Source organism: Silurus aristotelis (genome assembly GCF_946808225.1).
Source record: "Silurus aristotelis genome assembly, chromosome: 11".
NCBI classification, from domain to species: domain Eukaryota; kingdom Metazoa; phylum Chordata; class Actinopteri; order Siluriformes; family Siluridae; genus Silurus; species Silurus aristotelis.
In genome coordinates, this window is record NC_139584.1 from 20,257,629 (window position 1) to 20,274,831 (window position 17,203).

Here is a 17,203-nt window from a genome sequence, read left to right on the forward strand (position 1 = left end):
CACATGGGACAGGGCGACTGCACTGTATTAAGGAGAGGATGACCGGGGCCATGTATTGGGAGATTTGGGGGAACAACCTCCTTCCCTCAGTTAGAGCATTGAAGATGGGTCTAGGCTGGGTCTTCCAACATGACAATGACCCGAAGCACACAGCCAGGATAACCAAGGAGTGGCTCTGTAAGAAGCATATCAAGGTTCTGGCGTGGCCTAGCCAGTCTCCAGACCTAAACCCAATAGAGAATCTTTGGAGGGAGCTCAAACTCCGTGTTTCTCAGCGACAGGCCAGAAACCTGACTGATCTAGAGAAGATCTGTGTGGAGGAGTGGGCCAAAATCCCTCCTGCAGTGTGTGCAAACCTGGTGAAAAACTACAGGACGTTTGACCTCTGTAATTGCAAACAAAGGCTACTGTACCAAATATTAACATTGACTTTCTCAGGTGTTCAAATACTTATTTGCAGCTGTATCATACAAATAAATAGTTAAAAAATCATATATTGTGATTTCTGGATTTTTTTTTTCAGATTATGTCCCTCACAGTGGACATGCACCTACGATGACAATTTCAGACCCCTCCATGATTTCTAAGTGGGAGAACTTGCAAAATAGCAGGGTGTTCAAATACTTATTTTCCTCACTGTATATATATATATATATATATATATATATATATATATATATATATATATATATATATATATATATATATATATATATATATATATATATGTGTGTGTATATATATATATATATATATATATATATATATATATATATATATATTTATATATTTATATATATATATATATATATATATATTTATATATTTATATATATATATATATACACACACACACACACACACACACACACACACACACACACACAGCAATCTTCCGCTTTACCGTGGTTCGAATCTCGCGCCCCCAGTTTATCGTAGAATTGCATTTGCCACATAACTTATTTGTTTTGCTGATTTTCCTTGCTTCTCGTGGATAGCACGATAGACCAAAAAAACTTAGAGGGAATTGTTTTTTTTTTTTAAAGTGGGATTAAAAAATCAGTTTGATTAGGTAACTAAGAAAAGATTTGGTCAGTAACAATTTGAGTGCAGATGCAGATGTCTGTTTTTGCAGTTTCTTATATTTGCACAACACACTTATAATTTAGCAATAGTACTTAAGTTAATTAAGCCTGTAAAAGAATAATTCAAAATGTTAGTCAAGTTTTAATCATTGATTACTGTTGAATTCTGATTTTGAATGTTAAAAGTGCCTGTACACTTGTTACAATTATTACAAAGTGGTTTTTATTTAAACACTAGGGTAGATCTTCATCAGTTCACATTGCTAATAACCCAGTCCATTTGCCCTTAACATTGAGAACATTGAAATGTGTGCAGGCTCCGTATTATTTTGCTTTATACTTTAATGCTATATTAATTTACAATGTAATTGTGTGTACCTGCAGGGCAGCAGCAGTTCTGAATCTTTGGATTGGCAGAGTTTGGACTCAGCTAAAAGCTATGATGCGGTGGTGTTTGACATGCTCAAAGTGACACCTGAGGAGTTTGCTGTGAGTTACTGCACACACAGATATAGCTGTAAACATAATACAAAGAACTCCTGTTTTTTCTTATTGCAGTGGAATGTTACATTTAAATATTCTCACATGAATACTAAATAATTCCACTTTCTAAGAACTGTTTCTGTGATCATCAATAGTTAAATAGCATAGCACAGGTACTCAGTGCCAGTGTAGCATCTAAGAAGTGCAAATAGTAATAGTGATGTGTGAATAGTGAATAATACTAATTAAGTGTAATTATACTGTATGGAGAGAGAGTGAGAAAGAGAGTTTGGAAACACTAGTCTTTTATCATTTTCAAGAGGCTAGGTAAAATGCAAAAACACACAGAAGAATAGGTCAGTGAATGACTAAAAGAAGGTTTTGTGGACAAATTAGTCCAAATTTGATATTTTTCTGAAGAGAAGATGTTAGCAGACTGCCTCACACCCGAAGTTAAACATGGAGGTGGAAGCTTAATGGTTTGTGGTTGTTTTGTAACAAAGGAAGGTTGGAGACTTATTCTGGTTGGAAGGAATAAAAAACAACATGTCCACCATCCCATATGCAATTCTGTCTGGACTGTGGCTTATTGGAACTGACTTTAGCATACAACAAGACACTGAACCAAAACATATGTCTATGCTCTGTATGCGTTATTTAGAGAAAATACAGTTGGTTGTAGTGTCATCTACCATAGAATGGCCCAAATCCTATTGATGAACTGCTATGGGATGAACTGGATCACAAGGTCAGAAACAAGTATCCAACTAGCAAAGAACACCTTTGGCAAGCTTTACAAGAGGCGAGCAAATGTTTCAGCTGAATGTTTGCAGAAACTATCTTTCTAAACCCAAGAGTGTGTAAAGCTGTTATTCATGCAAAGGGAGGAAAAAAAGTTTAACATCTGTGCATTTATTGTATATATTTGTTTCATATTTTCATGTTAGCATGTTGCATGTTATTGATGATAATTTTCTTATCCTGAATGTACACAATTTGTTCTGGTTGCCTTGCCCACTAGCTGTATAGTTTAATAGTCTGGTATCCCAGGAAAAGATGGGCTCTGTAAGGGTTCTATTTTATGTCTAAGGGCAGTTTGGTTAGCCTCCATTGCCTGACTAGAGGTCCACATATAGATTTCTGTACTTCTGCTTTGACCAATTACTTTCTAAAAGGAATGTAGTCCTTTTATATCCCTTTAACAAAGCCTACATTAAAATATACCAAATTAGTGAATAATTGTGTACACAATTTTACAAAAATCATTTTCTTTATTTTTCCGAAAGGGCCAGATCACTTTGATGGATGCTCCTGTATTCAAAGCAATCCAACCTGAGGTAAGGCTCGAGATCTGAAGTGTCCTTTATCAACCTGTGTACTGACGCTGAGACAAGCTGAAATTGTTTATATCTCGCAATTAATGTTCCTGTAGTACCAGATGGTAATGCTACTGATGTCATCTCAAGATGCTCTAGGTTCATTTAGCAATACACTGGAGTCCCAGCACTTTTTTATCATATTAACAGAGAAAATAGTTTTATTCAAAACTATTGAATGACTATTTTGAAAAGCAGTTTTTGGATGCAGTAATTGGATCTGTAGTACAAATTAGAGGTGTAACGGCTTTTGGTTCCTTTTTATGTGCGTAACATAGTTAAAATCTGAGAAATCATAAAATATTATTTTTATTAAACTTTAAAACATACACAATGGTTTTTTTTTTTATTAAACTTAAAAACATACACAACAATGCCAGGGGCATAAAAAAGAAACTAGAGTTAGTGCAGTGTCACTGTGGGTAATCACTCTGTACCAGAAATAAGCACATGCATGAAAACGCTAGAAAAACTATAGCGCTATCTTTCGCGTTTTATGTCCAGCTTCAAGAATTTCTTAAATGAAGGATAGAAGAAATGAAGACATTTGTTAAAATATGCTGAAATAAGTAGAACAAGTAGAATAAGTCGAAGTTAAAATCTTTAAATTAGTTAAATATTAAATGTAAAACATTCACACACTGTAATACCCAAATGGGGTCCAACAAATGTAAACTATTTAATTGAATTTTTTAAATTTATTTAAATTTATTTAATCAATTAAAATAAAAAGGTTTGATAATTTAGTTGATTAGTGAGTTAAATAAATATAAAAAAGTGTATTGGATCAATACTCATTATTATTTATATATATATATATATATATATATATATATATATATATATATATATATATATATATATATATATATATATATATATATATAATATAAATTTTTTTTTTAATATTATAAAATATTATTTTATATATTATTTAAACAACCAGGCATTTTATTTAAATTTGTTTTAAAAACATAAACTGTTGTTCACAAATGATAATATAATAATAATAATAAACTGTTAATTAAAAAAATACAAGCAATTTTATGTTTTATATCTCATCCCTCTTAAGTGTACCGAAATTGTACCGAACCATGACTTAAAAACAGAGGCACGTACCGAAACGTGAACTTTGTGTACTGTTACACTCCTACTACAGATTCAATACTATAGTAGTGAGATTAAATATTTTTTGGCTTATTTATTAAGTTTTTGTTTTTTTTTAATATAATACAGTGTTTAGCATGTATCTCAGGAATACTTTGGAGGCATATGAAGGCTTTAGATTCTAAAGATATAAAATAATTTTGAATAACACTGCTATCTTTAAGAGTCCAGCTATAGTAAACCATGTTCTGTTGTTGTAGCTGTGTCCTTGTGAAACCTTGTACGCAGTCACTGTAGAGATACTACTGATGTTGCAGATGTGACTGGAACAGACTTGCCAACTGGTACACATTACAGTATAGCAAAGATGTTTCTCTTCTAAAGTATCTTATAAACTATATTAATCAGTGTAATGAGGTGTGAATGGAAAACGGTATTTTTTTCGCCTCGTAAAGGGTCAGAAATAATATGCATACCCCTTTCAAGTGTTCCAGACTGACTTTCTAGCAATGATGTCATGCGAAAGTGTTCTAAACTTGACATAGGGTTCTTTTCTCCACCATCCGCTGTCTGGGTTGTCATTAAAGCTTTTTTTTTCTTTTTTACTATTTTGAACCTGTCATTATAGCCTTTTTCAGATTTTTTTGTTTCTTACTGAGAGAAGCTGCTATGATGTGTTATGTAAAGTAACTGAGTAAAACTGTGTATGGAAGATTTAATCTTGATCCAATGTTTGGATTGCTGTGTGTCGTTGTAATAGTAGTGCTATTACAGTGGGGGGGTGTTGAATGAATCAAGCCCCGGAAACTACTGCGTGTGCACTTCACAGACCGGCTCAGAAGTTCTGACTCGTCACGCATCAGGTGGATGCCAAATGCAAGAATGACGCAGAGAAAATCAGGATGTCAAACAGGGAAAAGAAAAACTTGGAAAAAGAGCAGAGAGCAAGACGGGGAAGTCGGTTAATCACCAGTTCTTTAAAAAAATTATTTATGTTCCCTGTTTTTAAAATGATTCTGAAGCCTGTATGAAGCTGTTTTAATGAACATAAAATAGAAATTCTATCAGTTACTCACCCCAATTTTTATCCACTGAAAGTTAAGACAGTATTTCCAAAAGTCTTTTTCCATGCAATCGAGCAATATTAATGGAACAGCACTGCGCTTCAGAAAAGACAGAAAATTACTTTGAAACAGCTTTCTGTTTCGAATCAATCAAGATTTACTCTAACAAGTTTATGAATGTGTTGTAGTAATAATAATAAGATTGTAATAATGAATTGTTCGGGTCGGTTCATTTCAATGAATTTAAGAAACTAAATGGTTCACAAATAGTACTGATTTGGTTCTCAAGTTCAAATCACAGATTCAATGACCCTGTTTTATACTAATGCCCTTCCTAATGCATTTTTTCTGGAGCTGCTGTTGTGTGAGACGTATAATTCACTATTTATTATATATATATATATATATATATATATATATATATATATATATATTATACTTATTATCACTCTGATTGTAATAATCCAGACAGTGTTTCAAACCATACAAGGGTGTCAATTGCTTTACTGTATACAGTGTGCATAATTTTAGTTCAGTTAATAAACTGTTCAATTTAAATTCTTTATTCTCTCTTGATGTAAATAGATTGAATGGGCTATGATTATACACAACTCATTCTCTAGAATGTAATTGTTTTAAATAAATTAAAGTATGATAAAGATGTGAAATCCTCCCTCCTCTATTTTTGTAACATTGTTATTAGCTTTTAATTAAAAGCTTTTAAATATTAGAAATTCAATTGATGGAATGGAAGAGGAGGATGGTGTATTTTCCACAATCTAACAACCAACATTTTGAAATAAAATTTGAAGAATTTGTACTTATGCATTTGAGGGACAAGTTTTAACTACATATCCAAGCTTTTTTTTCCCCCCATGTAACTTAATATTTTTGCTGCTGCTAATTAAACAATGTGCCATACTATGATCAGTCTTTGCTAAATTTGAGCAAATGCTGGATGAGATGCTTGGACTGGATGCTTTATTTAATTTGAATGTGTTTGAGCTACAAATCATGACTCAGCTTGGGTGGTCTAAAATGGACCTTTTTCCCCTAATAAGGATTAAAATGCAAAAACAGCTAAAACATATGGAAATTTCAGATTTCGTGACAAACACTTTTGAGTAATTCTATTTTTATTTTAACTCTGTTGCCAGGAGGCCTGCTGGAAAACTGAGGCATTTTCATACTTTGTGAACCTGAGAATCTATCATGGGGCTTTGAACCATAAAATAACCCATAAAGTTGGGACTTTGTCATTTTTTTTTAAATACAGATCACAGCAAATGGTTTCACAGCAGTGGAGACGTTTGTAATGAGACGGAAAGGGAACAGATCAGGCACAGATACAGGGATGTTTAGTAAGGTTATGAGCTTCATGTTATTCTAATTTGTAACCATGGCAATGGACTAGACCATGGGTCTTCAACCGTGGGTCCGAGACCACTAGGGGGTCTGTGGTGGTATTGCAGAACACATTTTGAATAATACATTAAAAAAATTATTATTATTATTTTTTTTAATAATCATGGGTAAAAATATCAAAGATAAAATAATAAACTTTATATTTATTACAATTATTACATTGAAGTTCTTTTAAACTTAAAGCTGATATTTATGTAAATGTATAATTGTCCACATGACAGTAAAAGGACACTGATGCATTTACAACAACATAGTTCTAATTGTCTTCACATAATATAGCTAGCTTAATATGATTGGTTTCTATTAAAAACAGCAGCTTTGTTTAACACATTTTGTATCATGGTCCCTGCTCCATGTGTCTATCGCCTAAGGGGACATGAAAAACCCGAAACCTTGGCTTAAAAAACATTGAAGACTCCTGGAATAGAGTATAGGAGCCCTAGTGGCCAGGATGTTTATTGCAGAGGACTGCTTTATAAGTTCTTACCAATGTCACTCTAATTTCCAGCTGTCAATAAAACTAATCTGTGATTACACCAGAAGTGATGCGCTGTGCCACAACTGAGCCTTGCACTGCATTTAGTAATACAATACAGATGTCTGCACTGATTGTCAGCCTGTTATAAACATTTATTACTGTTCATGATTAGATGACTTTGGTAATCCACTAGGAATTTTCATTCATCTGCTCCGTAGCATGATGTTCAAAAGTTTTCGATGTTTATTACAGCCACTGCTCCTGTAGAAAGACAGCAAGCTGATATTGCTTCTGTATTATTGGTGTTTTTTGCTACCACACAACATGAAGAAGAATAAAATAATAGCCTTTATTTGTCACATATACATTACAACACAGTAAAATTCTTTCTTCGCATATCACATGTGGTCAGAGCGCAGGGTCAGCCATGATACAGCGCCCCTGGAGCACAACGGGCCTTGCTCAATGGTCTAAGAGTGCAGGTTGGCGATACTGGGGCTTGATTTAATATGCAGTATAAATCCTACACAGGTTAACAAACTGTTGCAAATGTCTACTGTGGTGTTTATGTTGTCATTGGTGTAAACTAGGATTTCAGGCTATACGTGTTTGAGGACGAGTTTTGTTCCTGGCCAAAATATAGTGTTTTATAGTTTATCCAACATGTAACCATTCAGCTCTTAAGAGAAGCAAAAGGCAAACATGCCTCGCCTGGATCTCTGAATGGATCCATTGACTTGCTGCAATTTTTCTCAGGGGTTAAAAAGAGTTGGTAAACGCTGTCATTTAAAACACATGTATGATATGCATACTTTTGGCAATTATTGGATAAAACAGTAGGATTTTAGATTATTTAGATGACTATGAAAGTATGAGCATATATTGAAGGCTTATTTAGACTGTTGGTACATTCCAAAATGTCTCTGGCTTATAAAAAAATAATATTTTCAGTTTATGGTGCAAATTAATCTGCTTGTGTAATGCAAAAACACTATTTATATAGTATATCGACTGTTGATAGTGGAAGTGTGGAATGGCTTTTTTTCAGAGAGAAATGGTATATCTATTGTAATTGAAGGTTATCGTATCAATTATACATCACACATTTATTTCCCCAATTTCTTTTGAATAAGAACAATGGTTAATATACTTGGTAATAGAATGGTTAATAGGTCAAAGATAGAACTATATAATACTATAGCTAGTGGCCTAACATAGAATGTTTTGTTTTTTTGTTGCAGGAGTTGGCCAGCTGTGGATGGAATAAGAAGGAAAAGCACAACCTTGCACCCAACGTGGTGGCCTTTACCAGGAGGTTCAACCAGGTGGGAACAGTTGCCTGATTAACGTGTTAGGACGCTTGTTAGGCATATAAATGGTTCAATAGAAAAGGGCCTGATTGCCATTGTTAAGTATGATGGAAAAGCTGTGCTGTTGTGGGGTTGTGTTTCAAAGGCCTGGGGAACCTAATTAGTGAGCATGGCCTCATGAATTCCATGAAGTATCAAGCGCTTTTGTATAATAATCTGTCAGCAGCTGCCATTAAACAACATCTGGTTTGAGGTTGCATCTTCAAGCCAATGATCCCAAAATAAATATAAATGCAAAATCCATGCAAAAATGGTTCTGTGACCAAAGAATTAAGCTTTTTGATGTGACCATCCTAGATCCCTAAAGTAAACTTGAAACTTGAAATTTAAATGTGTGACCTGAGCTACGGAGGAGTGTCCATGCGAGAGGAGTGAGGATCCTGCTGGATATGGAAAGATTTTGTATTAAAGAGTATATCAGATTTCTTGCTTTGTGATGTACATCCTAGTCAGGTATTATGGGAGTCGACCCATGTTGGCAAAGGGAGGTTTTACAAAACATTAAATATATACGTATAAATACTTGACACACATTTGACTAAAATACTGTATGTAGCATGCCAATAAGGACCAAGGCTTAGACATGCAGTATAAATATTGTACATGCCAGGCCTAATTAAAGCAGCTTACAAACAAAAGCTCCCTTTACACCTTGCACCGACATGTTTTCAGTGATCCAGTTAGGATCTGATTCTCATTGCCAGCCAGAACGCCTCCAGGGTGGAATTCAAATTTCAGTGGGTATCTGGGGTCTTAATGTGTGCCAGGAAAACATTTGTCACATGCAACAAATCAAAAGCTGGGCAACCTTTTTTTTTTTTTTTTTTTTTTATATTTCCTACTGCACCAGTTTTTATGCTCCCTTGTCAACAGAAGTTACCCTTCCTTGTTTTTGAATAATCTGTGACTGTTTTCTAATTAGAAACATCTAATAAAAGGGGCCTTTTTGAGATGACATTTAGTTGTCAAATGTTTTATTTGGATGTTGTTGCCATTCCTGATGGCTTAGATGATCTCTGGCATTATCCTGTGAGTCGCTTATCCACAATTATTTTCCTTTCACAGGATTGTAAATCATGGGGAGTAATTATTTTTTTAGTCATTTATGACAAACACTTCAGATTTTATATAAAAAGCACAAAGTGACTGCTTGGATCGACATGGTATTTACACTGTTTAAATGTTCCAATCTGCTCAGCCAATTGAGTTACTGTAATATATAAACAGCAAACTAATCATATGATGACGTTCTTTTGTAGAGAGACCTGGGTTACGATTGGGAGCTGCATTTGCAAAGTGACCAATAGCTCTGGATCACAACAACAAACAATTACAAATTATATGGTAACGTAGTTTGGTTCAAATAATTGAAAAGAGCTTTTTAGTAGCTTTCAAACACCAGCCTTGTGTCACTCTGATGTAGAGTGCACAGGAAAGAGATTTAGAAATCAGGCATTTTTGCCAAATTTGGAGCTTTACTTAGTAAAAGATAATGCCTTGGATGTTATTATGTTACATAAACCATCGAAGGAATATTTATTTAAAAAGATTTTTGGAAAACTAAACATTTATTCGCTTAGCTAAATTTTATTTAGCTTCTTTTGCATTCTGTACAAAATTACATTTTCAGTCATAAATTGTTTTCAAAACATTTAGTTAAAAATATTATTTTTAGAATTTAATCGAATCATGAAACCAGTATTGTGAATCGAATGGAATCCTTGTTTTACCTCCTCTAGCTGGCATTCCAGATTTGCAGTGCTTTTGTTGTGGGGGAACTGGGACATGCAGCCCACTTGCTCTTAAAATCTCTCCTACTGAATGGTGGTGTGTTGTTCTTAAGAGGACTTGGAAATAGCTTTAGGTGAAAGTTCAGCAGGAGAGAAAGACATTGGGGCTACAACCCCACATGTTTAAAACATTGAATGAAAGCTTCAATTGTTTTCTTTGTAACACATTGTTGTTCTTTTTTTTATATCTCTATAAAAGCGTATCATAAATTTTACTTCCAACTAACAGAATGAATGAACAAACTACATCTGTCTATCTATTGTGTCTTTCCAGGGTTGTATGACACGCACTGGTTTTTTGTTAACTTGTTCTCAGTGTGCAAAAAGTGTTATTTTTAATTTTATTTTACCATCTACCATTGCGTTTTGAGTGTGTTTTTCACTCATTTCTATTAAAGTATCGCCATACAGAGCTGGAAAGAAAAAAAATTGCTGAGTCAGTAGTCAATCAAGCAATTTATTTTTTAAACTTGACTAGTGTTAATGTTTCATTTTTTATTAAGATTTATTTTCAAGCTTAAACATGGCAAGCTAGCTAAAGTCATCTGATTGTATTGATAGTAAATTAGTGACCAAAATAAGTAGTTATGGGAAGTGTGTAATTATGTAGATTTCACATACAGATTATACAGTCCTCTCTGATAGTATTAGAACAGCAAGACCTTTTTTTGCTGCACAGTGAAGGCTGAGTTTGAGCTCAAATTATAATTTTACTTATAATTATTTAAATAATCTTTATAAATATTAGGAATTGAGTTAAGATCTGGTGAGTGACTTGGCCAATCTAAAACCTTACATCTGCTTCCCTCCTGGTTAAGTCCTTCAATGTGTTGGTAGTTTATTTGTCATCATTGTCTTGCTGTATTTTTTTGTTCAAACCCAAATGTGTGTATATATAGATTATGTATAGATTAGTTGTTTTAACTCAGGACACATGAGTAATGCTGGCTATATTCATTTTGAGTGCAGATACAGAAAATCAGTGATTAAATCAATTTTAAAGACTAGCTGAACCATATCCTTTCAAATCGACATTTAAATGTAATTTGTTTTCTGTGTTCAGGTTAGTTTCTGGGTGGTGAGAGAGATCCTGACAGCTCAGACTTTGAAGATCCGTGCTGAAATTTTGAGTCACTTCATCAAAATTGCTAAGGTGAGATATTGTTGTCAATTAAGTTTTTTATGTTTGTTTTATATCGGTAACCAGTTTTGTTTTAGCAGTTTCTATATAATTTCCCATGGATTTAACCTAATCTAGAATGGAACCCTTCCTTAAATCCTGTGAGAGGAGCTTGTTTGTAACTGAGATTTATAGTTGTGAGAACCATCATGTGAGTTTACAGGATTAACAAGCTTTTCAGATGACACTTGAGGAGCACGGAAAACATGTGAAAGACATTTGTTAAAGTATGCTAAAAAGAGGTAGAACAGTTAAGTAGATTATATCTTTGGAAAATAAAATATTAAATAATATTTTTTCATTCATAAAATTTTATTTAATACATTTAATATGTGCCAATTTAAAAATGACTCAATTTAATCAATATTAAAAATATTGAAAGTGCAATGCACTTTCAATATTCTTAATTATATATATATATATATATATATATATATATATATATATATATATATATATATATATATATATATATATATTATATATATATATTTTTTTGTTAGTAGGGCTGCAACTATCGATTATTTTGATCAATTATTCAGATGATTATTATTATACTTTTTTATTAATCTTTTTTTATTATTATTATTTTCACATTTGATGTTTTGCTTATTATAACTATATAAAACACTAATTCAGGGTATTTAGGTATAAAATAAACATTTTAAAGCTTATAGTGGCTGCTTGTTGAGGAGTGCATGAGGGATTTCTCCTCCAAATTCACTCATGCTGGGTTTTTTATGGTAGAAAAAAAACATTTGAGTATGAAAGGTGAAGCAATTTGTGCAAATCAACATTTGTACTGTATTTTGCAGATGGCAAGTATAAAAAAAAATATAAAAAGCAATATTAAATATAATTACATTGTTTTGACAATTTTTCAGGGAACCAACCCCAACCATTAGGGTTGCACAAGCCTTAGTGCCGGTCCCAAACCCGGATAAATGGGGAGGGTTGCGTTAGGAAGTGGTGACCCCTAATGGGAGAAGCCAAAAGAAAGTTTTTTTTGACAATTTTTGTTTTAAAAAAAAGTACACAGATATTTTGTTCATTTGTGACGATATAAGCATCTAGATTGTATAATTCATTTTGTAAAACAATTAAATGATAGATATGCATAAATTAAATACATAAACATTGGAAAAAAGCATTTAAACGTATAGTAAATCTGTAGAAAATCACGTTTGAAAACAGAAGCTAACTGTTGTAGAAGACAAGTGCTATAAAAAGAGAATGGAACGAAAAAATGCAGCAAGCTAACAGGCTTAAAAAGAAAGGAAAAAATATGCATTGGCGTACAAATGCAATAACATTCACTAAAAACCATAACAGTATGTAAAAATATAATTGTTTACTCCTGCTGTTATCTGCTGCTTTTAGATTTAGTGTTTGTTCGTACCGTTTTAATTGAATCCATCACTACAGTATGTCGTGAGTGAGGTGATTGCTCAACCTGATGCTTGAGTCACACCAGAACAGATCCAGTGGGACTGTCTCGAAGTTAGCAAACAAACAGTTTACACAATAGCACTTCATTAAACTATACCATTATCGCATGATGAGGATTATACTGTTTTTGCTCAACGTGCTGATGTTTCGCCTTCATCCATGACACCAATGTGTTTTCTTTTCATGTGCTTGTGCATCACTGTGGTACTTCCATAAAACACAAGCTCAGATTTGCATAATTTTCAGGTACAGTTTTCCCATACTCATATTTTCCCATACCTTGCGTTTAATATAAACTTTTTCCTGCTGACCCTCTACCGTTATCTTGCCGTCACACTAAACCCCTAATTTGATTTAATCTATAAAAGTTTAAATGCAGTTCTCAATAAATTTACTCTATTTTTTGTCTTTTGCTCTTGTTTCTTCTTTTGACATTCTGAAGAAGTTCTCACAACCTGGTAATGATCCACCAGCACGAAATGCCAATACTTGGAATGTTTCCCCTGGTCTTAAGATTTTGTTCAGGAGTGTATATAAAATATTTATTTACATTTTTACATTTTTTTTCTATTATTTTTGTCCTTCTCTTCCCTTTGCATTATTTGTGGAATTAGACACACACAAAACACATAAATCGCTCTGTTTTGTATTTCCATTCAGCTGCTTAGTCATAAAACACTATCTTAAGTTTCCACATGGTACTTAACAGCTGTCAGGTCATAAGTTTGCTTTCTAATAGTGAATGATGCCTGGTAGTAAACTGAATTAGGCTTTATTAGACAAAAATAGTTGTTTAAAATATAAACACAAAATATTTTTTCCCATTTTCTTAATATTTTATAGCTGGTAATTCTGCAACACTCAGGAAGGCTAGAAAAATTTTTGCATTACCTTGTTCCCCCTGCTACCTCCTGGCATACTTCAGACAGCTCAAGAGGGCCACACTAACAACCACTCTGATGGCCAAAACAGATGAGCAAACCTCCGAAAACTTTTTCAACAAAGGGTTCTCAGAATGACATAATGTGTAAACATGAGGAATGCCAAGAGCATGACATCATCTCTGTGCAAATGAGCCAGGAAAAAATAAGAGGGTGAGAACGATACAGGTCTGCTGTAAGCATATATATATATATATATATATATATATATATATATATATATATATATATATATATATATATATATTAAAAAAAAAAAGATTAAAAACGTTGTACTTACAAACTAGGTGGTTGGTCTGTTTTTAAAGATTTAATTGTTCATTCTTAAACCCTACATGTATGCATGTAATTTCTCATTATATAATAAATATGTTAAGATTTCTCACTTGTTACGTTAAAAGACTTAAATCCTTGACATTATGGATTTAAGTAGGAATTAAATAGAAAAAAAAGGAAGACTGAAAAGGTCAACTGGGTATTAGAAAAGTAGAGCTGGGAGAGACAAAATATCTATTAAATAGATAAGCGTTTGGTTTTTGAGAGAAAAGTTAGTCTTACCTGATGCCTTTGGATATGGGAATAGATATGTCTTTAGATACATCGGTACTCTACAGAAGTACTGTAAGTGCAAACTCGGGAGTTGCTCAAACTAGTTATGGGTGAGGTATGCAAATGTATGAGTTTGCCTTAAACATAGAAATGCCTAATTTCTGTCTGATTTAGACATTTTTTTTATGTATATTTCCACCAAATTGTATTTATAGCTGCAAACATTCAGTTTAAAAAATGTGGAATTACTAGGCCAAAAAAATTTACATAAATGTGGCACTAGTAAATAAAAAGTATAATTTTTTTAATTAATTAGTAATTAAGTTCATTTATTTAGTCTATGTGTGAATTAATGAATTATTTTTGTATTTTATATGTATTTATTTACTTTTATGAGGAAAGAGAATATTTTTATTTAAGACTTCTTTGTTGGCACCGTTGTTGTTCAGTTCTGCTTGTTTTGACATGAGAGCACATTGAATGAACAAGAACAGCGGCATTGTTTTAGTCATTAAATATATAAAATGTCATTAAAAGCATAATAAAATAGCCTACTGGTCTTCCTCAGTACCAAAATTTCATAACTGAACTTTAGCCTTCTGGCTTTATTAAGCTGTTTATAGGATGTCCTGGCCCAAGTGGCACTTTAAAAGACAGTGATTAATGATTTGGAAAAATGTAAGACTATTTATGCATTAATATATGTGTGTATGTGTGTGTGTGTATGTGTGTGTGTGTATGTGTGTGTGTATGTGTGTGTGTGTATGTGTGTGTGTGTGTGTGTGTGTGTGTGTGTGTGTGTGTGTGTGTGTGTGTGTGTGTGTGTGTATGTGTGTGTGTGTATGTGTGTGTGTGTATGTGTGTGTGTATGTGTGTGTGTGTGTGTGTGTGTGTGTGTGTGTGTGTGTGTGTGTGTGTATACAGTATATACAACACCAACAACAGAATGCTGTTTATAGACTTTAGTTTGTGTTCAATACAGTCATTCCCAGTGTACTGATCAAGAAGCTTAGTTATCTGGGTATCTGCACCTCCACATGCAGATGGATTCTAGACTTTCTTACCAACAAACCTCAGTTATATAGGTTGGGCAAACAGGTATCCTTATTTTAAAACACTGGCATCCCACAGGGCTGTATTCTGAGCCTACTACTTTACTCCCTGTTCGCCCATGACTGTGCTCCTCTGCATAACTTCAACATTTACATCAAGTATGCAGATGACACCACCGTGGTCAGCCAGGTCAGCAGCAATGAAGAATGAGCCTACAGGGAAGAGAAAGCCTGACAGTGTGGTGTGCCTGACCTTCAACGCAATGAAGACTAAAGAGCTCATTGTAGACTTTTGGGAATCTCATAGCAGGAGACACTTCCCATTAACATAGAGAGGGTGTCCAGCTTTAAACCCTTGCGAGTTCACATCTCTAAGGTCTGTTCTTGCACCAGAAACTTCAGCTGTAGTTAGGAAAGCACAACACTTCAGCTGTAGTTAGGAAAGCACAACAGCGCCTGCACTTCTTGAGGAGTCTTAAGAAAGCTCATCTGTCCCCATTTATTTATTTATTGCATGCTGTATACTGTATATGCTTAAATATTTGTCTGTACTTGTGAATTTGCACAACTGCTACTATTTGCACTTCTGATAAGTACACCCCTTATTTTTCAGCATCCATATTTCTAAATCTTCTCAAGTGACAAGACTATAGAAATTAAACTTAGATATACTTTAAAGTAGTCAATGTGCAGCTTGTATCGCAGTACAGAGTTAAATCAAATCAACATACAGCCATTATTTTCTAAATAGCTGGCAATGAAAGTGAGTACACCCTATGTGATAACAGCTGTATTCATTATGTTCATTTTTTTGTTTGCTTGACATGACCAATTTTTGTATCTTGTATACAAAAATTTGAAAATTTGGTGCTTTGAGTACAATTCTCTCAGACCACTGGATGTTCAACATGAGTCCTCATGCTGTGCATCAGGTGCAGAAGCTGGCTTCAAAACACAGACACAGGAGTGCTACCAGCATTGCTTTAGAGTTTGCAAAAGCTGAAGGTTCGCTTGTCACTGCTCAAACCATACACCACACACTGCAACAAGTCTGTTTGCATGGCCATCATCCCAAAAGGAAGCTGCTTCACAAGAAAGTCTGCAAAGAGTATGCTGAAGACAACCTGTGCAAAAGCATGAATTACTGGAAACATGTCCTGTGGTCTGATGAGACTAAGATAAACCTGTTTGGCTCAGATGGTGTCCAGCATGTGTGGCGACACCCTGGTAAGGAGTACCAAAAAAATGTTGTCTTGCCTACAGTCAAGCATGGTGGTGGTAGCATCATGGTCTGGGGCTACATTAATGCTGCTGGTACTGATGAGCTGCATTTTATTGAGGGAAACATGGATTTCAACATCTACTGTGACATTTTAAAGCAGAGCATTATGCCCTCCCTTCAGACACTGGGCCAAACAGCTGTTTTCCAACATAATAACGACCCCAAACACACCGCCAAGATCTCATGGTGATGATGATGGAGTGGCTAGGTATGTCTTCAGACCTGAACCCTATTGACTACCTGTGGGCATCCTCAAGCAGAAGGTGTAGAATATGTGTCATGTGTGTTTAAAATCCACCAGGACACCCTAGGCCGTAGGTCGATGATCGACTTTGTGGTCGTTTCATCTGACCTGCGGCCGTATGTCTTGGACACTCGGGTAAAGAGAGGGGCGGAGCTGTCAACTGATCACCACCTGGTGGTAAGTTGGATCCGATGGCGGGGAAGGAAGCTGGACAGACTCGGCAGACCCAAACGTACTGTGAGGGTCTGCTGGGAACGTTTGGCCGAGCCTCCTGTCAGAGAGATCTTCAACTCCCACCTCCGGCAGAGCTTTGACCAGATCCTGAGGG

General features: G+C 34.4%; 1 protein-coding gene across 1 annotated transcript in view; it reads left to right on the top strand.

The window, feature by feature from the left end:
- The window catches only part of ralgps1 (Ral GEF with PH domain and SH3 binding motif 1), a 110,132-nt gene that overhangs the window by 20,590 nt on the left and 72,339 nt on the right, over window positions 1–17,203 (top strand). Inside the window, exons 3-6 of the mRNA XM_083554508.1 lie at window positions 1,470–1,574; window positions 2,855–2,905; window positions 8,260–8,343; window positions 11,242–11,331. Of these exons, the coding sequence (XP_083410634.1) occupies window positions 1,470–1,574; window positions 2,855–2,905; window positions 8,260–8,343; window positions 11,242–11,331 (330 nt within the window). The remainder of the gene's footprint in view (window positions 1–1,469; window positions 1,575–2,854; window positions 2,906–8,259; window positions 8,344–11,241; window positions 11,332–17,203) is intronic.